At 39.1% G+C, this 23445-nt stretch overlaps 1 protein-coding gene across 1 annotated transcript in view; it reads right to left on the reverse strand.

Moving 5' to 3' along the window:
• Positions 1-21936, reverse strand: part of LOC139718116 (electron transfer flavoprotein beta subunit lysine methyltransferase-like) — a 38371-nt gene extending 16435 nt beyond the window's left edge. The window contains exons 1-2 of the mRNA XM_071629604.1: positions 21733-21936; positions 6757-6944 (exon numbers count right to left, since the gene is read on the reverse strand). Coding sequence (XP_071485705.1) covers positions 6757-6926 — 170 coding nt within the window. The 5' untranslated portion in view covers positions 6927-6944; positions 21733-21936. The remainder of the gene's footprint in view (positions 1-6756; positions 6945-21732) is intronic.
• Positions 21937-23445: the final 1509 nt, after the last annotated feature.

The following is a 23445-nucleotide window of genomic DNA, read 5'->3' on the forward strand; positions in this document are numbered from 1 at the left end:
CCCCCTTCAAACTTCGTTTGGCGGGGGTATAATGATACTAAAAATGCTATAATTCTTGGTGACTTTAACAGTCACAACACCCTGTGGGGAAGCGAGCACACAAATCGCAATGGTCACCTCATTGAGGAATTTATCAACGACCAACACCTGGTCCTGCTAAATGATGGCGCAGGCACAAGGCTAGATACTCCGCCAAACTGTCATGCCTTGACCTTACAATGGCAAGCCCAAACATAACAAATAAAAGCAACTGGTCTGTCCTTACCGATCGCTTCAGTAGCGACCACTTTCCATTGGCTATAACAATTAAGAATTTCTCTTGCAGTTTTGAAGTAAATCAAGAAGATTGATTTAGTCGTAATCACTTTAAAAACGCAGATTGGAATACTTTTGCAGAATTATCTGAAACCTTGTTGTCCGCTGACATTCTGCACGAGGACACTGAAACTTTTTATGAGAATTTATTACAAATTTGACAAAAATTATCTCAAAATCATTTCCTCAAAAGAAAAAAAAAAGACCGTCCAGCTGTTCCCTGGTGGAACAAGCAATGCTCTGAAAAAGTGAGAGAAAGAAATAAAGCAAAAAACAGAGCAGCAAAATATATGTGACACTGCACCTCAAAACAAACAAAAAGTCGCCAGACATGAATTTTTAGTTAAGACCATATTCTGAAAGAGCAGACTTTAAGCTTTAAAATGATGTATAACTCAAATCAAATGGACTCTCCTAACCTATCTAAATATTGGAAAGAAAGCACAAACTCAGGAAAAATGTGAACTGAGAAAAGAGGCTCTGAAGTACAGTGTCTATTCAAGCGCTTAATCTTTACCAAACAGTGCTGGCTCTGCGATGAATGGGAGAAAAAAACAGGAAGTAAACCACCAGAGTAACAACAATGAAGAGATTATCAGATTAGACTGAAATTAAGAATGCCTCATTAACACATTCTGTCCATAAGTAATGCCAACTTTCAAAGCAGTAGCACTATTCTTTCAAAAGTTATTAGAGTTGAAAGTGAAGAGTGTTGACAAGGTTTTTCAGAAATGAAAAAGGGAACTCTAAAAACACACCAAATCACACTATTCTACCAAAAATGTTCGAGATAAAGTGCTAAAAAAACACACTTTCCTGCCCGTTTTATGATACCAAATTTTAGCATAATGTAAAAGAAGACCTGCTCTTTCAGAAAATATGAAAAACTCAAGTTCGGCTAGGTTGACCCATTTCACTTATTTTCAGTCCTCACGCACAATCAATGTGTGCGACTTTATGTTCGTTTTGAGGTGCACGGTCACATATGTCACAGCAATGCCTAAATGATTATAAAATAAAGAAGGCACAAGCTCAAAAAGTTATTAGACAAGCCAAACGTCAGTACTGGGAAAACTACTGCGCCAAACTGAACCGCTTTACCCCTACCAGTGAAATATGGAAAACTATAAAAACAATGAAAAATGTTTCATTTAAATTTACTAGGAATATACCTGTGTTATTTGTAAATAACACTGAAGTAATAACAGATAAAGAGAAGGCTGAAGTTCTTGCGCAATTTTTTGCAAATATCGGAAAAAAAGAAACCAAATACTGCCCTCTACGATACCGTTTTAGAGAGAAATCGACAAGACGAACTAGAAAAACATCCTTCAGTACTTAATGAAGATTTCTCCATGAACGAAATGTCGAAATCTCTGGATTGTGGAAAAACATCCGCCCCAGGACAGGATCAAATCAACTATCTCGTCTACAGCAAATTGCCCCCTTCAGCACAAACAACCATGCTTTCACTCATAAACCAAATCTGGGATACCGGCCACGTCCCCAAAGCCTGCAAGCACTCTATACTCACCCCGATAGCAAAACAAAACAAAGACCCCCAAAATGTCTCCTCGTATCGTCCAATCGCCTTAACTTCCTGCTTTATTAAAATCATGATAAAATCTCGTCTCCAGTGGTACTCAGACAAACACAATCTAATTCCAGCGCTCCAAAGTAGCTTCAGGAAGGGACGTAGTACTACAGACAACATAGTCAACTTAGAAAATAGCATTCAAAAAAGTCTAGGAAATTAGGAGCATACATTAGCTGTATTCCTCGACATTGAAAAAGCATTTGATTCTCTTTGGATTGACGGACTTATATTCAAACTAAGACGTATAGGATTAAAAGGGAACGTGGTTCGCTTTTTACATAACTTCCTGACGAACCGATCAATTTAAGTGCGGATCCAAAACACAAATTCTAGTCCCCAAACCATCAGTAATGGTCTTCCACAAGGAAGTATACTCAGTCCCCTTCTTTTCAACCTCATGATGTATGATATACCCACTGATCCCGCTGTAAATATGTCAATGTACGCTGATGACTGCGTACTCTGGAAATCAGGGAAAAATGTAAAGTTCATTGGCAAAAAAATCAATGAATATCTTGGAAAATTGAACTCCTGGTTCAGTGAATGGGGCTTCAGATTATCCAACAGAAAGACAACCCCAGTAATTTTCACAAATTCTATTAAACTTGAAAAACCAGAGATAAAAATAAATGATAATGTAATGAAATATCAACAAAGTCAGAAATTTTTAGGTCTCACTTTTGATCAAAAATTAACATGGAATACACACATAAATGATGTTGTTGACCGTTGTAAACCCAAAATAAATATTTTAAAGAGTCTGGCGGGAACTACATGGGGTAACTTTTCTAAAACCCTTCTTATGGTGTACAGAGCACTGATCAGGTCCCTTCTCGACTATGGCTGTGAAGCTTATGAGTCCGCCTCAGAAAGCTATTAAAAACCACTGGATTCCATCCAATATCAGGCTTTTCGAGTATGTGCTGGTGCAGCTCCGCCACATCTCTAGAATCCCTTCAAGTAGAAATAGGAGAACTCCCCTTATGCATCAGAAGAAAGATGCTGACTACAAAATACCATGCGTCTTTGACGAGAATCGCAAACCATCCGGTTTCACAAAACACAAAAAACTGCTGGCAATACGAGTATATGAAAGAGAAAAAATCATGTAAACCTTTCGGACTTAGAATTCAAAGTGCAAATATCACAACAAAACTTGAACCTCTCACTCCCCCAGAAATCCCCTTCTGGCACTTAAGCGAAATCAAAATCTCCTTAGAGCTAACTGAGTGGCTCAATAAAGACGACAACCCCTTAATTAAAAAACAATGGAGCCTAGAACTGATCAATTCCAAATGGAAACATCAACTTCACATATTTACTGATGGATCCAAATTGCCAAATAAAGGCAATTCAGCTGCCGCCTTCTACATTGTAAGTGCCATCACTTCGTTATTCCCAATGCAAAAGATTACGTGATCACACATCATCATATCGAGCAGTACTATCTGCAATCATCCTCGCCCTAAACTGGCTTGAGCAATTAAACCTCCACACAGGAGCTGTCATATTCAGCAATTCGCTGAGCTCATTTAAAGCCATCAAATCACAACCGTACGACGACAACTTCATCACTGAAATCAGGACAATTATCACTCGTCTAGAATATAAAGGCACGGACATCTCACTCGAATGGATTCCGTCACACTGTGGAATTCACGGCAATGAAGCCGCTGATTCCCGAGCTAAAGAAGCCTTGACGAAACCTATCGAAATCTACAACGACCTTAGTTTTTCAGAGATAAAATCAGTCCTCGTAACTAAGTATAAAACAGAATGGCAAAGTAAGTGGAATAACTCAACCTCCTTTCTAAAAACCATCCAATCATCTGTAAATTTTCAGCCATTCACATGTCATCTTTCCAGACAACATGAAATGATTATACACAGGTTGAGAATGGGCTGTCTCGGCCTTAACTATGATTTAGCAAAAATAGCAAAACACCCCACAGAAAACTGCTCCTATTGCCCCACTCCTGAAACAGTTAAACATTTTCTAATAGAATGCCCAAAATATACAATAGAAAGAGCCATGTTAATGGCAGAAACCAACACAAATCGTGACTCTGATATCATTGCACTCTTAACGTCTCAAAATCGAAATATTCAAAATTCCATAAACACATTTGTGTACAGGACAAATTGTTTGAGTCAAGGATAAGTTTGACGAACCTTAAAGATTATAATGTAGTATTTTTATAATGAAGTGTAAAGTAGAAATATTTAATTTGTAATACAGTGAATTATTGATATTATGTGAATGTGTATTTGTATGATTTCAGATGTATACATGAGTAGGTATGTGTGTATACATGCATATTATATTATATGCCGCAGTATGTTAAGTATTACTGTATATTAGTATTTGGAAGATTAGTATAGATGTTTTATTATACATTAGAATTTGTTGAAGGTATAGGCCTACCACCAGTGCACCTATCTTCATCATTTGCACCCTTGATTCTGCCCACAAATGTTCGCTACATACATTTAAAAAAAAGATAAATAAAATAAATATATTTGGATTTGGATTATATCGGAAAATTGTTCTCCACACGCTCAGGCATGACGGTCGCCACCATCTTTCTCGAGTTACCTAGGGCGCACGCCTGAGAAGCCTGCGAAACGCACTTCGCCGGGTTGGTAAGACAGATCGGAGGGTGGCAACGTGGCCGTTTTGACTAAGTGAGGATAACAATAAAATTTTTATAATTTAAAAAAAAAAAAATATGGTTGGAAATAAAAGAAAATATGTATATTATGATAGATTTTGAATTTGTTAAGAAATATTGATCATTAATTTATAGGGAAATATAGATATTATATAGTCTGGCAAAAATAGTCAAAATTATGACTGATTGCCATTAAACCTAAAACAACAACAACAACCAATGACAAACTAGGAATAGGAAGACTATAGATCTATTATAGGACTAGAATGGCACTTGGCCATATTAGACTCTCGTTTGAGGTTACATGTAAGGAGTAGGACAGGTTATTAAGTAGAGCAATGTTTGTCTTGAAATACATCACTTGCCTATCAGAATATTCCTTGATATGTGGCTAAAATTCTTCCAGATTTTTTTTTTACGATCTATCCTGTGTGGTACTCTCCTGTGGTACCATGGTAATGCTGTGTGGTAATGACCTGTGGTACTACCCTGTGGTACTGTCCCAAAATACCACAGGACAGTTCCTGTGGTACTGTTCTGTGGTACTGGTCCTGTGTATACTGCCCTGTGGTACTGCCCTGTGGCACGTCCCAAAATACCACAGGACAATTCCTGTTACTGTTCTGTGGTACTGGTCCTGTGGTACTTTCCTGTGGTACTGCCCTGTGGTACGTCCCAAAATACCACAAGAATTCCTGTGGTACTGTCCTGTGGTACGTCCCAAAATACCACAGGACAATTCCTGTGGTACTGTCCTGTGGTACTGTCCTGTGGTACCGTCCTGTGGTAATTACCATAGGAGTACCACAGGACTTTTTCGTAGTACTTCAACTTTTGGTTGAAGGATTTCAGTGATCTGAGAGTAGAGGACGATAACTACCATGAATCAAAGTAATAGAAACATTTGTTGCCAAGCATCACAATTGCATCCCCAAACCAAACATGAATTCTTCTGTTCAATGTAAAGCAGTTGCGGGAGAAATGGAGCATATGGGTCATTGTTTTCAGTTGGTCAAAACAATAAGGACACTGTCACCAAAAATCATATGAAAGTACATGGTAATTATGACCCTCCACAAACATTCTGATTAAGTTAAATGACCTTGACCATTGTGCATGTCTTTCATACAAGAAATCAAGAGAAAACACTTGTTTCCAGCCTCCCTCCTATAACTTCTGAAGTGTACTGCATGTATGCCAATTTAAACACATGGTCAGAGACAGTTTGACCGATTTATTGGAGCAATGTCTACTAATTTCCACACTTCCTACCATACTACATTATCACTAAGCATATCAAGATGAAGTTGCAGCTTTGTTGAAGAGATAACTTTTAGCCAGAATTCAGAGACCTCTGAACTTGAGAGATTTTGCCCAAATTGTCATCAGCCTTTCTACACCTCATGTAGCATACCTAGATCAGATACACTTGTACAAGGAAAATCAACTGAATGGTTGTTCTTATATTCAGATATGTGTATTATATTTGGGATGAACAGGAAGATATTGTATATACTGTACGTCAATACTTTGTGAAATTTCTATTCTTTGCTATTTGTGAATTTAAAGACATAAATGTGAAAATATCGACTCTGATTCCGACATGAATGTGAGAGCTTCATGCCTCTGGCATCCTTTGGGGCAGAAACATTTTAATAAATCAAAATAAAATCTTACATGACAACGAGAATAATAATTCATGGAAATACACTTATCAGACTGACCTCATTTCTAACACTGACAATATGAGCAGACACAGGCAATTACTGGAAAGCAGTCCAGTCATGGCATGCCAAGAGTATTGATAAGGACTACTGAATTACATTATGGCAGCGCTGTATCAGCTGATATTTTGCCAAACTGCATGAAACCATGCCTACAAATGTATATGTTGTGTGTAAAAGGCCACATGGTGTTCATAACTCAAAGGAACCTGCGGCATTAACTTCTATACTGTTTCTCTTCCATTTCTTACATGCCATTAACATGCATTCAAGAAAATTGTTTGGGTAATTGTTCTCTAATTTTGTCACAGATTGCTCTCCTCTTATCATATTTCTTTAACTTTCTCTTTATACTGGAGGGTTGAAGAAAATGTCTATCTGAAATGTAGTTTTACATTGAAAATACTTAATACTCGTCTCAACTCGGCATACCATACATTTTGCTCACCTGAAATATGTTGCTCCTAATTTTGGGCATGTTGGTCTACCACCTGTCATTGCGGTCTGCTTGTAATTTTGTGGCCACGGCAAGAAGCCATTCATCATAAAAATGCTTGACCTCACATGTATGGATAGCACGTTGACATCTTGGACAAACTTTGAGATTCCACTCGTCATATCTCAGTCATAGAATTTCTGAAATTAATGTGACAACAGTACTTGTTATACATCATGTGCATGTGTTGCTGATACAAGTTGGGGGTCAAATTACATTCTGACACGCATACTTCTAAACATCTGTCATTTGAAAAACCTAGATTTACTATTAGACAAAAAAAAAATCTGTCTATCCGGAGGATTTTTTTCTTATTAAAATCTTTTTTTAAAAAAACATTTATGGTTCTTCTCCGTATAGGAGGGGATTCCGTGAAGCCAGACGTAGTATCCGCAGAACCCCCGATGACCAGATACAGACCAATCTTTCCGTCAAGATTCTTATAGTATGCATAATGCAACCAAATGCTGCAACAAATTCTGCTGCGTCCCCATGTGTTTCATGGCAACCCTAAATTTGTTTTCAATTAACGGCCTGAAGAAAGGTTAGTCTCAGTGGAGTTTGATAGTTTATTCTTCTTTTTTCTCAAGGTATGGCCTCAGCTCATAGGCACATGTATAGTGATATAATAAGTGTGTCACTGTGTGTGCGAGTGTGTTGGTAGCGTGTGTGTGTGTGTGTGTGGTGCTCATGCGGTTCTAACCCCGGGTGCTGTAAGGACATGTTGGGGTCGCTGGTGCGGTTAGTGCAGTTCGTAAATTTGTACATGGCATAAAAAATGCATCTACTTGTACCAATCATACAGCAAATCGATTGTACACTGCACATTAAACATGTTATTGTTAAAATGTCAACCGAAGCTCTCTACTGACTTTCAGCACCTCACAGCTCTGTTTCTTCAAAATTTATATTGAAAAATATACAAATTCTAAGGCTTTCTGCAGGGACACTATGGAAATAGATCAATCTTGAAAATTCTGACCCGTTTATCCGGAATGCTTAAACCCAATTATCCGGTCAATATACGCATTGGTCTTGACCTTGGTTCTTCTTCTTCATCAGATCACTAAGTAGCTATAGCTAGCTTTATAAAATGGGTTCAAGAATGTAGCCAATAGGAAGCGCTGAAATGAGTCATGTGTGCTTTGGTTATTGCAGTCCCATTGCACTGCGATTGCCGATCGTCTGTGCGTGCGGCGGCTCCTTTGAATTGCATGCATACGCGCTGTCAATCCTGTAAACAACTTCTAGTTCGGGCTGCCGCCGGCCGGCCGGCCTTTCTTCCCTTGTGCATAACATGTGTGGCGTACGTATACGTACTCTTATACGTACAGTAGACCAAGCGTTGTGGGACCGGACGCGTACATGGAGTCACTTTGAAGGGCAAATCCAACGATTTAGCAGGTTAATTCTCACGCCGTTTTCAGAGTATGTTGTCTAGTAGGCCTATATGAGGAGTCTATATCAAGTCTTTAAAGGACAAGTTCACCTTCATAAACATAAGGATTGAGAGAATGTAGCAATATTAGTAGAACACATTATTGAAAGTTTGAGGAAAATCAGACAATCCGTTCAAAAGTTATGAATTTTTGAAGTTTTTGTGCAGTACCCGCTGGATGAGAAGACTACTGCAGTGTATGAATAACTTAGATGTCACATGCGTACAACAATATAAGGAAAATATAAAGAGAATTTCACAAAATTCCATCTTTTGAAAAAAGTACACATTCCCCTGACTCGTTACCGACAAATGTTATGGGCAATATTATTCCCTCTGCCTTTAGAAAGAGGCAAGTCAAGTGCTCTTTTATTATGCGAAAAAAGTGAAAATATGTTGAATTTTCTTTTACATTTTCTTTATACTGTTGTACGCATATGACTCACAAGCTGTAGTAGTCTCCTCATCCAGCGGTTCCAACACAAACATTTAAAAAATTCATAACTTTTGCATCGATTGTCCAATTTTCCTCAAACTTTCACTGATGTGTTCTACTAATATTGTTGCATTTTCTCAATCCTTATGTATATTAAAGTGAACTTGTCCTTTAAGGTAAAGGGTGCATATTCTATGTAAAATAAGTAAGTTTTCATGCGGGAACTTAAGTGTCCGGAAACCCAACCCCCCACCATACTTATATGTGCGGGATTTCCGAGTGCAACGTACGTTAAATGTTTGGGACGAACATCTTCGGACATCTTGACCCACAAAGGTACGTGAAAAATGCTGTATTAGTTTTCGAATTTTCGACCCATTTTATAAAACAAATGATGCACAGGATTATTTCGTGGCATTAGTGGAGATGCAGCTCACTCTCGGGTATTTACAATGTAGTGCAACATGCACTCGGCTTCGCCTTGTGCATGTTTCACAATTGTAAATACCCTTGAGTGCACTATACGCCTCCACTAACGCACTCTATCCTGTGCATCATTTGTATAATAGTGCATAGAGGACCCTTCGGAAGTGATGAACACAAGGTACAAGGTATAACTATAGGTACCATGGGCGTAAATCCCAGGGGGATGGGGGGATATATCCCCCCCCCCCCCCAAATGGAGGAGGGGGGGATGGCCTGTACAATCATCCCCCATGAAATTTGAGGGAAAAAATGGAGGAAGCAGAAATGTGATTGTATCAATTTTGGCATATTGCATGACGTTCGTACGCCCGCCTCCAGACAGGTAACAGAGCTGAACAGTCTTGTAGGATACATAATTTTCTCAAGCTCTCGATCGCTTCGCTCGCACGCAAAGACAGTAATAACGACATAAGGTATGGCCCAGACGTTGACAACGTCAAATAGTATACCGTGGTAGGCCTACATGTAAATATGTAAATCCAAAATTTCACCAAAAGTGTGCACCAGATCACTTAATTTCAGGTCTGAAAATGCAAAATCTTCCTCGTCTGAGAGGGGGGTATCCCCCCCCCCACACCCTCCCCCCACTCGGTCGCTCCACTCCTTCACACAGATATTCCAACTCCAAGTCCGTCCCCCACCCACCATCATTAAAACAGAACAATGCCCCTGGGATGATTGCTTTATTGACTTAAATCAAGAAAATAGAAAAATACAATACCTACAGGAAGATAATACCGGTACATTATTACATGCAAAGAAATGGAGATCCATATTACCATTTTATTAAATATATTTGGGCATTATTCAGGGCTATGCTACGTTTTTAAAGGGGGGGGGGGGTCAAAATCACCTGTCAGTCAAGAAGAAAGAAAATCAAAAGATAAGAGAAACAACAAAAATTCTTCATTCTTTCAAGGTCTGATTTTCCCCCAAAAGTCAGCTGACAAGCAAAAGAAAAAAAGACCCAAACAAAAAAACAAAAAAACAAAAAGTCTTCATATTTTTGCTGCCACTTCCCTCATACTTTATATTTCATGCAAAAGAGTGGTACATTCAGGGAGGTGTTACAGAGATGGAGCGGCAACTCTTCGTAATTCATGCAAACACATGTTTGGGTTCAAGGCGTTACAATGGGTGTCTAGCATTCCACTACGCTTTTAAGTCATGCTCGCCACCGCTCTAGTTGCAAGACGAAGTTCGGAGACGAAGAAAGCATTTCACCTTTCATTGAATTACAAGCTTAATTTCACTGTAAAATTTTAAATGAAATACTCGAATTGATTTTGAATAGTTTAGGAAAGAATTCAATATTATAAACATGTATTTCTAGTTTCTTCGTAATGCACAAATCGAAACGAAATGAAAATTAGGCCCCCATAAAAACCTAATATTTTTCTATAATGCGCACATTTCCGCATGTTAGTTTTCTATCTTTTAATTTGGGATATTTTGATCTTTCAATTAAATTACTCCGCTAAAGCGTGTTCCAGCGTGCTTTTAAACTATTTGCTGTTAAAATTGTCAGTTTTACACTGCACTTTGATTCGCTGCTCCAATTCAAGATACACAAATTCATTGTTGCCATCACATTGAAAGAGAGAGCGAAATGCAGTAGGGGCAAGTATTTCTAGATGTGAGAGCACTAGTCCCGATTATTGATGCTCTCTTTTGTCAAAGCACATGGGTAACACCTGTAGTTGAACGCATAACTTTTCGGCGGTGCCGCGCATGACTTCAAAGGAGAGCAGTAGTTGTCTCTCCTTCCCTAGTACCTCCCTGGTACATTCGATCCCTGTTAAGTGTGTGTGTGTGGGGGGAGGCGCCAAGCTTCCCCCCCCCCCCCCCCCCCCCCCATCCGCTGGTAAAAAAAGAATAAAAAACTTACCAAAATGGTAATTCAAAGGTTAGTAAACTGCTTTTGAAATCGACATGAAAGGGGGATCAAGAAATAAGATATTTACATAAGATTTCTTTTAACCATAATTAAAGAGGTATATAGCGTGAAACATTGTTCAAAAAGTCCGGAGCCGACAAAATATTGCGATTCAGCGTGATTCCTGGTTGGCATTCTGAATATAAGCAGGATGTGCGCAGTGTACTCAGAACATCCGAACGGCAAAAGAGTCGCTGCAATGTTGCGAAATGTGATGTAGAATGTACACCTTTGTACCTTAAGCTTCGTTGTATCAAAGCTAGATCATTAATGATTTTGCAGTGTTGCTTTACATACTAGTCTATATCAACATGCCTTGCATTGCCAATAATAAGACTTGACCTGGGCTATTTCCTAACTTTTTCATGTAGGCCTATATAAAACACACACATGCACAAACACAAACAATAATAATTAGAGGATGTTCTAAAGTGCAGATTTTGGATATCCTTCCCCCATTTGGTCACTTTCATGCCCCCTCGCTGGTCATACCTCCCCCCCTTAATTTCCAAAGCGAAAAAATATAGCTACATGTACAAAAGGCAGTTTTTGGACTGCAAAATGTCAAAATGTTCAAGCTCGCTCGCTCCGCTCGATTGCATTTAATCGCTATGCCATTCTCCTAATGTTGCTGCCAGTAATTGCCAGCAGTTGCACCCGGAGCGCCCCCCTTATTCCAAAGTATATCTACAAACGGCAGTTTTGAGACTGGAAAATGTCAAAATTATCAAGCTCGCTCGCTCAGCTTGCTCGCATTTAATCGTTATGCTATTCTCCTGATGTCACTGCCAGTAATTGACAGCAGTTGCGCCTGTTGCACCCCCCCCCCCTTAATTCCCAAAGCCAAAAAAGTATAGGGGCTACAAACGGCAGTTTGGGGACTGTAAAATGTCAAAATTTTCAAGCTCACTCGCATTTAATTGCTATGCCATTCTCCTGATGTTGGTACAGTAATTGCCAGCAGTTGCACCCGGTGCGCCCCCCCCCCCTTATATTCAAAGCGAAAAAATATAGCTACAACCGGCACTTTTGGGACTGTAAAATGTCAAAATTTTCAAGCTTGCTCGCATAATCGTTATGTCCGGCTCCTGATGTCGCTGCCAGTAATTGCCAGCAGTTGCGTCCGGTGCGCCCCCCCCCCCCCCCCCCTAATTTCCAAAGCGAAAAAATATAGCTAGACAAACGGCAGTTTTGGGACAGTAAATGTCAAAATTTTCATGCTCGCTCGCTTCGCTCGCTCACATTAATCATAATGCCATTCTCCTGATGTTGCTGCCAGTAATTGCCAGCAGTTGTGCCCGGTGCGCCCCCCTTAATTTCCAAAGCGAAAAAATATAGCTACAAAAGGCAGTTTTGTGACTGTAAAATGCCAAAATTTTGAAGCTCGCTCGCATTTAATCGTTATGCCATTCTCCTGATGTTGCTGCCAGTAATTGTCAGCAGCATTTGCGCCTGGTGCATCCCCCCCCCCCCTTCATTTCCAAAGTGAAAAAATATAGCTACAAACGGCAGTTTTGGAATTGTAAAATGTCAAAATTTTCAAGCTCGCTCCCTTCGCTCACTCGCATTTAATCGTTATGCCATTCTACTAGGATGTTGCTGCCAGTAATTGCCAGCAGTTGCGCCCGGTGCGCCCCCTTAATTTCCAAAGCGAAAAAAATATAGCTACAACTGGCAGTTTTGGGACTGTAAAATGTCAAAATTTTCAAGCTCGGTCGCTTCGCTCGCTCGCATATAATCGTGTCATTCTCCTGATGTCGCTGCCAGTAATTGCCAGCAGTTGCGTCCGGTGCGCCCCCTTAATTTCCAAAGCAAAAAAATATATCTACAAATGGCAGTTTGAGGACTGTAAAATGTCAAAATTTTGAAGCTCGCTCGCATTTAATCGTTATGCCATTCTCCTGATGTTGCTGCCAGTAATTGTCAGCAGCAGGTGCGCCCGGTGCGTCCCCCCCCCCCCTTCATTTCCAAAGCGAAAAAATATAGCTACAACCGGCACTTTTGGGACTGTAAAATGTCAAAATTTTCAAGCTTGCTCGCATAATCGTTATGTCCGGCTCCTGATGTCGCTGCCAGTAATTGCCAGCAGTTGCGTCCGGTGCGCCCCCCCCCCTAATTTCCAAAGCGAAAAAATATAGCTACACAAACGGCAGTTTTGGGACAGTAAATGTCAAAATTTTCATGCTCGCTCGCTTCGCTCGCTCACATTAATCATAATGCCATTCTCCTGATGTTGCTGCCAGTAATTGCCAGCAGTTGTGCCCGGTGCGCCCCCCTTAATTTCCAAAGCGAAAAAATATAGCTACAAAAGGCAGTTTTGTGACTGTAAAATGCCAAAATTTTGAAGCTCGCTCGCATTTAATCGTTATGCCATTCTCCTGATGTTGCTGCCAGTAATTGTCAGCAGCATTTGCGCCTGGTGCATCCCCCCCCCCTTCATTTCCAAAGTGAAAAAATATAGCTACAAACGGCAGTTTTGGAATTGTAAAATGTCAAAATTTTCAAGCTCGCTCCCTTCGCTCGCTCGCATTTAATCGTTATGCCATTCTACTAGGATGTTGCTGCCAGTAATTGCCAGCAGTTGCGCCCGTTGCGCCCCCTTAATTTCCAAAGCGAAAAAAATATAGCTACAACTGGCAGTTTTGGGACTGTAAAATGTCAAAATTTTCAAGCTCGGTCGCTTCGCTCGCTCGCATATAATCGTGTCATTCTCCTGATGTCGCTGCCAGTAATTGCCAGCAGTTGCGTCCGGTGCGCCCCCTTAATTTCCAAAGCAAAAAAATATATCTACAAATGGCAGTTTGAGGACTGTAAAATGTCAAAATTTTGAAGCTCGCTCGCATTTAATCGTTATGCCATTCTCCTGATGTTGCTGCCAGTAATTGTCAGCAGCAGGTGCGCCCGGTGCGTCCCCCCCCCCCTTCATTTCCAAAGCGAAAAAATATAGCTACAAACGGCAGTTTTGGAATTGTAAAATGTCAAAATTTTCAAGCTCGCTCGCTTCGCTCACTCGCATTTAATAGTTATGCCATTCTAGCAGGATGTTGCTGCCAGTAATTGCCAGCAGTTGCGCCCGGTGCGCCCCCTCAAAATTTCCAAAGCGAAAAAATATAGCTACAACTGGCAGTTTTTGGACTGTAAAATGTCAAAATTTTCAAGCTCGCTCGCTTCGCTCGCTTGCATATAATCGTTATGTCATTCTCCTGATGTCGCTGCCATTAACTGCCAACAGTTGCGTCTGGTGCGCCCCCTTAATTTCCAAAGCGAAAAAATATAGCTACAAACGGCAATTTGGGGACTGTAAAATGTCAAAATTTTCAAGCTCGCTCCCATTTAATTGTTATGCAATTCTCCTGATGGGCAATTCCGCAGTTAGTAACGTTACATTTCAACAAATTTAGATATTTCTTTTTACTACTAAATTTCCATTTATTCATTTCAAGTCAAAATTATGTCAAAAACAAGTTCATCCTTCCCAGGTTTATGATACAGAAAAGAATGAATACAATCCAAGAAATATTAGAATTGCTATGGCAACTTAAAGGGTTGGTTAGTAACGTTACGAAAAAAGGACATGACAAAAAAATCAATGTCTTGTAACAAAAAGTGTGCAAATATTCAAGTTACAATGTACTTCAAAGAAAGTGTTGCATTAATTTCAATTATTGCATCATGACAAATGTTCACGCAAATTTTTTTAGCAGTTCGACCGATAATTTCTTAGCTAGACCCCCAAAAGCATGGTTAGTAACGTTACATTTGTCCGGAGTAATTCCGCAGGTCATTTCACCCTTTTGTAATTGACAAAAAGTCACATGACTTCTGGAGTACTTAAATGTATTCATCTTTTACCCTTTAGCAAAACTTTGAGGAAAAAATTTTAAAGGAACCCACTGTAATTTGCATTTAAGTGAATTTCAGCGTCCCCAGTCCCACATGTACATTTTAAATGATGGTTTTAGATCTCGCAAAATCAATAAATACGAAAAATAAAATCTACTGAATTTGAAAGACCTTAATGATTGGTGAACATCCATGGCATTAGTTGATACCTATATTAAAGAGTAAGATAGAGAGGCACATTTCTTTTATCCATGTCATGTCCACCTAACTGCGGAATTGCCCTGATGCTGCTGCCAGTAATTTGTCCTTTCACACCGTCATTCCATAATCCATAAGGAAAAAATGACTGCGCAGTAGAATGTATCACATTCCGTTATGTATTGCAGTCCCCATTACAGTTTCCAGACTGAAACCACGTGCACACACACATCGCATGCACGCACACACAAGCATGCAAGCGCCCAGAAAGTTTGCAGGTTATATGTATTTTGTAATGATATTTTGTTTCTAAATTTTTTGGATAAATTTGTGAGGCCTTTATTTTTTCTTTGGAGAGTGCTGGACCCTTTGTTTGTGTACCGGGCCGGGGGGCCTAACTTTAGTAACAAGTGTTAGGCAGATTACTTTCCTGCTGGGAAAACTGCTCGTTTCGATGCACGCGCGTGCACAGAGCCGGTCTGGCCTGTAAAACTAGGTACCGGTATCTCAGATCTTGTCAGCAAACAATCAGTGGACCAAATAGTCATCCAAGCCAAGCAAAGGCCATCAAATTTTTATTCATTTAAATTTTATGAGGAAAGTGATGAAACATATTGATTTGAAATAAAGGGGAAAATAAAATAAAAAAGAGTCTGGCGTAAAATACTCAATCTTGAGTAACACACGCCATTAAAACCAAAACAACAACATAAGTCATTGTATTAAAGTTCTAGACTTTTAGATCTATACTATAGAGAGAGTTCCATATGTACCCCCGCTAAGATTGAAAAAAAAAGAATAGAACCTAGACTATATATTTTGTCATAAAATGCATTTAGACAGGACTAGACTAGAGAGTAGACTATAGTAGTCTAGACTCTATAGGCCTCACGCTCCTAATTCAAGTCGCGCATTGCCTACCGGGAAGGCAGTACAAAGATGAGGTAATGTTATTTTTTACCAAAAAAATCATTAAAAATCAGTCAAGTGAAAAATTGCCACTTTTGGTAGTGTTTGACATTGCTTGAGGACAGGAGCTTCTGCAGGTTATGAAGAAGTTGAATGAATCAGGGTTTTTGTATTTTTAATGATTTTTTATTGATGTATGCGGTAATTTGCTATTTTTATCATTTTTGAGAGTGACTGGATGACTAGTCTCGTATGGAGGCTCTTAACTTTTTTTAGAGCTGGACAACATCCCAAAATATGTTGTTTGCTTGAAAGCAGAGAAAATTTCCCTTCATCTGCTGCAATTTAAAAAAATTTTATGATTCGATTGATTTTTTTATGATTCATGGAATATGCTGCATTTAACACAGGTTTCTATGGCAGCCCAGAAAAGGAGCGTGAGGCCTATATCTCGATCTAGATCTAGACCTAGTAGACCTAGACCTGAATGTAGACGTCTAGTCTATGTCTATTGACTATAACTAGATTCTAGACCTAGGGGTCGGGCTAACTCGGCCCACGGGACATCTCGTCCCACCCGTCGAGGGTGGGCCGAGTTGTCCCACCCGTTGGTATCGATAGTGATCGTGAGCGCTTGTCTTTGTTTGAGTTTATTTCGTCTTTATGACCTCTTTTCTAACCGTAATTTTTTATGGAATTGTGTTCCGTGGTTTCTGTAAAATATAGTTTCCAACTTTTGGGGGATACAACGACGTAAAAATGAAATTTCAGACGTTTTCATCGCGGTTCGCGATCCCCATAGGTTCACGTTCATTTCGCGCGGTGGGCTAACTCGGCCCACTGAGTTTTGGCTGTTGTTTTGTCAGTAAATCTCCGTAAAACTATCAATTTTATCATGTATGAAGGTGTATTCAGGGTTCCTTCAACTAATTTCATCTTCGAGGGAATTTAATTTTGCACATGTTTGGTGAAATGTTGGATATTTGTTCGCATGATTTCATCTTTGCCGTATCCGCACCGCACTGGTCTCGCCACTGCAGCTCGCTCACACAGACACACACAGTGGCAGAGCTGAGCTGGCAGCGCCATGCCCACTCGGGGAGGCGCGGGGGCGGGGCGCGGCAGGGCGCGGCACGTGGGGCGCGAGCGGCAGAGGGAGCAGCCGGCCACTCCGTACCCGTATTACAAATGTAGTAGAAAAGAAATCAAATTATGTAGCAGATCATTCGATGTGAACTACATGAAGGTCATTATATGCATTTGATTTTAACTGTTAAATGTTTTGTTGTTGTTGTTGTTGTTGCTGATTATATATATATATAGATCTGCATTCTACTCAAAAGTTATTTCTGTCAAATAAATGTTACCCTTTTTTCTTAATAAAAACAAACAAGCAAAAGTCAAAGGGGTGAGTCTGTTTATGGGCATTGATTAATAAATTGTTTGATATCCAGTGGTCAGTTATTTTATCTGTAGATATGGATGGTTTGGTTGAATGGTTGATATCATGAAACCGGTATGAAATGTAGTGCTTGCTAGATTGGCCTTGTTTATGATTGTAGGGCCCACCTTTTGTGTGTACTTTAAAAAATAAAAAGGAATTGTTTTTGTTTTGATGACATTGCCATTTTTGCCATGGGAATCCTTACCCTAATTCAAGAGAAAAATCCCCTGCCACCTGTACCTGCATGATAATGGCCAACCGTCAAGTTCTTTTCCTTTTTCTTTTTTTTTTTTTAATTTTCTTTTTATATATACATGTATATACAGTGTATATCTCTCTCTCCCTCTAGCTATGTTATGTATACTGTGATGATCTATTGGACCAAACTTGGACTTCATATCTTAATCTTTTCCATGCCTTAGCCCTATTATATGTGTTAATCTTTTACATTTTTATTTATTTGTACAAAAACAAGGCTGATTATAAAATTCTCAAATCCTTGCTTGTCCTGCACTCATACTGTTGAATTCATGCACATTTTTTTTTTTTTTTTAAACAAGCAGCAAAGATGAATAGCTTCTCAAATGGTCTTCCTTCTCAAGCACGGTACTCAAAGTGTTACATGATTTGCAGTCATGCAGGGTCACAAAAGAAACATTACAACATGCACTGGTAGGCATTGGCAAGGTCATGCATATAAGCTCTCATCTTCCTTCACAAAAGAATCTGTTGTTTTGTGGCCATTGCATCCTTTCGACTGTTGCCCTGCCCGTGATGTAACCGGTACTGCTCTTTCCAAGACTGCAAGATCACAGCAAATTTTGAATAATATTAATGTGAGCATGTAAAGTATGTTTTGTTTTGTTTTGTTTTGTCATTTTAACATCTATTATTTTATTATTTCCTCTCTATTTTTTTTCTTGAATAACAGAACATTCTCATTTGACTTGAAATAATACTTTCATTTTCAATTATCACATTACCAAGTATCATCTGTGTACAAAGCTTTCTTTCCACAACTGAATTGTAAAGTTCTGTATTTTTTTTAATGATTCTTCGTCTGGCTCTATAGATCGCCTACTGCCAATATTTCCGCTTCCTTTCCCCGTCTCTCTTTCACTCTTCCATCAACCCATTCTTTTCTTATGCGTGATGAATGTGTTTGTCAAGTGTCAAATGAGATTTGATTTGAAACACTGCATACTTCATGTGAATTGCACACCAGTATTTTTTTCCCAATTCATATTTACATAGAACAACTAGTGTGTGCATATCTACACTGATGTTCAATGTACATAAATTTGATATCTTTAATATAAAAAAAAGTCTCAAGTAGCACTGTACTATGGATTAAAAAACATATGTGACAAAAACATCATTTTTTTAGAGTCATCACACTTCATCATCAGTGAATAGTGTGCATTCATAAAATGTGAATTTTATTCCATCACACTTCATCATCAGTGAATAGTGTGCATTCATAAAATGTGAATTTTATTCCACCACATTTTATCGTGTGTTATAACGGTAATACAAAATTTGTTCCTGTGACCTTGTAACAATTGCTCTGGTATTATTTTCTCCAAGGACTTGGGATCAAGGTTAGGATTGTGATAGGAGTAGGGTTAGAGTAATGTTTCTTTGTAGAATTTATGTTTGGTTTAGCATGCAGAATTTCAAGTGAACAATTGTTGCCGGAGCAAATGTCATGGAACCATTATGACACTGACTTCAGGCCTACTTCAGTTAATAGGCCTACTTCAGTCGATAGTTTGCTTTCTTCTAGATTTTCAACCTTTTGACCTACCTGTACAACATACATATTAGTTAACCAGATAGTTGCCAATTGATGAACTCTACCGCAGGAGAAGTGCATCGCAGGAAATGAGATTGTTGTACATATGTCAATCCAGATACACTTCATGAAATGTTGCATTATTGTAACACTCATTTCAGTGTCCAACATTATGCTCAGTCACTCCGCAAAACCAGACAATGTCCTCTCAAAACTATGTATTCACCATACCATACATCAGAAGAGAAAGTAAATTTTGGTGGCCAGATATAAATGTTTAGTGGCACTGGTCCACTGCTAATAAATTCATTACACAACAGCCATATCAGTAAGGGTCGTCATCATAGGACATGCTTAAAAAAAAAAAAAAAACATATTAGGACAATCAATGTTAGACTTGAAGAAGGATAGTGAATGGTTAAAATCTTGATTATCTTTCGAATCCAGGCATCATTTTCTTTTTCTGAAACGTTACCGCCCCATAAGTGTGTATAAATGAATTTTTACAAAGTGTTTGACAATTAAATGCAGTCAATTGGTATTGTTCACAAAGAAATGTAAACAATATACACTGTACTGGTACTGCAGTTGGTGGGTTTATGCACCCAAAAAAAATTAAATAAATAAATAAACAACATGAAAACTATCTGCTGCTTCGTTACAAGGTTATATATTCCATTCATTTCAGCACCAGTATAACAGTATTTCTTCAAATTCATGAAATTCTTCCGTCGAGATGTTTTTTAATACAAGTGATTGACAAATTGCCCTACATCGATGTAAATAATTATCTATATAAATCATCATATTTACATACTAGTAAACATTTATATTGATGTACGTGTAGGGCAATTTGTCAATCATTAGCAGTAACAACAGTATTTCTGTTAGCAATTATAGTACATTGAATAAATATCACTTTGAAAACAGATTTCACCATAGTACTAGTAAATCATTTCAGTATACACAAAAAGGTGACATTTTCACATGAAACTCGTATTATTTCACAAATGTTGCATATTCGTAAGATAAGGAGCAGTGTCCCAACATAACGAATAGTGTCATCCGAGTTACATGATAATTGCCTAATACAGCATGCATCCAAATCGGTTTTTTTTTTTATGTGTGTGTGTGTGTGTGTTGTGGTTTTTTTTTTTTGTGTGTGTGTTTAATTCAGTATCAATCATTGAACGTTGATGCTGGGGGATAGACAGAAAAACTGCAAAATGACAACTGCAAACTGCACGAGGTTGAAATACATAATATTGAGTCATCCTGGAAAAAAAAAAATCAGAAAAAATAAAAGACAAAAAAAAAAAAAAAATCAGAAAAAAAAAAAAAATGAGTCAAGCAACCCCCTATATGCCCAGCCTTAGCAGAAACCCTTGCCCTTGCCTTGGCATTGGGTGGCGGTAGCACAACAGCTCAGCCCAATTCACGCGACGTTGCAGCAAAACACAGTTGAGTTGAAACAAGTTGCTCCCTCTCTAGCTCTCAGCTCAAAGTTCAAGACAATGGATAGGAAAATGCCAACTGACTACTGCATAGAATTTATTCACGCGAGAAAATTGGGAAGTGCAGCAAATGACGCCTTTTCCTCCAATTTCAATCACCGCCCGTATCCAGTTATCCGTAGCGACGTTTATGGAGTGACTGGCTGCTCCCTCTGTGCCGTTCGCGCGGGTGCCCCGCCGTGCCTCTCGCCGAGAGTTGGCATCGGCATGGCGCTGCTCAGCTCTGCCACTGTGATGTGTGAGCGAGCTGCTGGTGGCGAGACCGGTGCGGTGCGGATACGGCAAAGATGAAATCATGCGAACAAATATCCAACATTTCCCCAAACATGCACAAAATTAAATTCCCTCGAAGATGAAATTAGTTGAAGGTACCCTGAATACACCTTCAAACATGATAAAATCGATAGTTTTACGGAGATTTACCGACAAAACAACAGCTAAAACTTAGTGGGCCGAGTTAGCCCACCGCGCGAAATGAACGTGAACCTATGGGGATCGCGTACCGCGATAAAAACGTCTGAAATTTCATTTTTACGTCGTTGTATCCCCCAAAAGTTGGAAAATATTCTTTACAGAAAAAACTGAACACAATTCCATAAAAATTACGGTTAGAAAAGACGTCACAAAGACAGAATAAGGCAAACACAGACAAGCGCTCACGATCACTATCGATACCAACGGGTGGGACAACTCGGCCCACCCTCGACGGGTGGGACGAGTTGTCCCGTGGGCCGAGTTAGCCCGGTACTATAAGTAACGTTAGAAATAATAATTAATAAAAACCTATGAAAATGTAACAATAGCTAATACGACAATACTATAGTCTATAACTACACGTAGCCGCTGTCGTGAAGCGACTTCGCACAGCTAGTCCAGACTATTTCCTGATTTAGACAAATTAAAGACAATACTAGTGAAAAATTACTCACCAACTTTATTTCACGTAGGTGGGACTAACGTTTAGTTTACGCTGCCACCGATTAATCCTAATTTTTTGTGGGTTCTGAAGTTCAAGCGATAATGCCACGGCAATACGTCATTTCCTTCCAAATTGAGCACCTGGTGTAGTTGTTGTAATAAAAGATGAATTCTGATGTTACTACACTGTAATTGCTAGCGAAATAAATGCGATGAATTAAGGCTTGCGGATAGACCGGGGGGGGGGGGGGGGGGGGGCATTTCATGAAACATTTTGTCCGACTAGTTTTTTTTAACCTGGACATTTTTGGTAACAAGCTGATTTTTTCAGGATACTTAGGTTCAGAAAAATGTCTAGAATAACATACTAAAAGTCCTCATAAATCTTCTTTGAGCGCTTCAACATCTCTTGATATGTGTTTTATTGAGTTCTTCATGCTTCAAAACATACATTTAGACATTTAAATTTTGTTTTTGGGTTCTCTAGTTGAAAAGTTATAAGAATGTCGCGACGCTTCGTACGTAATATATGTAGATTGTGTACCAATAAGGTACAGTGCTGTGTTATGTAACACGATCGCGTCGATCGTATTCATCCTTCTACTTTAGTACGCCTATACATCTCTATGTCTTCAACTAAAACATCTCCTCACATTTCATGGGTGTCACCAGGGGGGGGGGGGGGTGCGCTGGGTGCGAACGCACCCCCCCCCCCCCCCCATCAGAACCTAAAAACAAAAACAAAAACAAAAACAAAAACAAAAACAAACAAACAAACAAACACACGCTTCAGTCTGCGAGCGACCTCAACGCAGGACGCTAAATAATTGTTCTTTTCTTTTTGCATCAGGAGGAAAATACAAAACAAAAACAAAAACAAAAACAAAAACAAAAAACAAAAACAATCGCACCCCGGCTCTGGCAGCACTGATGCTATACATACATCACGTGTTCACTATCTATCGCCCGCACTGTATGTTACGGAGTAACTCGATGCCTAGGCTTCTGAAAATGTGTCAGAGCGATGCGTATGCAGCGGTCGAGCACACATTTCGTTATGCCAATCTCCCATGGGAGAGAGGCTCAGTGCCAGTGGTCCTGTGGTGCAGACTCATTTACGACCAACAAGGGTGTGTGCCTGCAAACTAGCGGTATATCATATTCCATAAATAATACATTTGTCATCATCAAGCACGTTCATTTCAATTCAATTCAATTGAATTCACTTGTTCTTCAACATGACATAGATGAAATCTTTAAAGAATACAAACTACTTAAAGGCAAAGGACCTTACCTTGTCACCAACGAAATAACAAAATTCATGTCAAACTATTACAGATTAATAACACACTGAAGAACGTAGGAGTTCACTAGAAAGCAATAGCTTGACATGTACTCCTCAGAGTATAACCTTTCTAAAGAAATAGATTAGAGGGCAACTGGAGAGAGGAAAAGAAAGGAAACAAACTTCTTCTTTTTATTGCACAAAGAACTAAGGAATGAAAATAGTTACTATTCAACGCAGCACACCACATCTCGAGACATACGAGCACGGACAATATTAGGACAAGATGCCTGTACTTCAGTCTGTACAGAATATAATAGGAAGGGGGATGCAGACATGAGCTATAGGTTTGATACATTAAAAGAAAAAGAAAAAAAATGAAGAAAAAAGAGCAAAATCAACGATAAATACTACAATTACGATTTTTTTCATAATGTAT

The sequence above is a fragment of the Diadema antillarum genome, unplaced genomic scaffold (genome assembly GCF_040938485.1).
Source record: "Diadema antillarum isolate AM-2024a unplaced genomic scaffold, OU_Dant_1.0 scf00000008, whole genome shotgun sequence".
NCBI lineage: Eukaryota > Metazoa > Echinodermata > Echinoidea > Diadematoida > Diadematidae > Diadema > Diadema antillarum.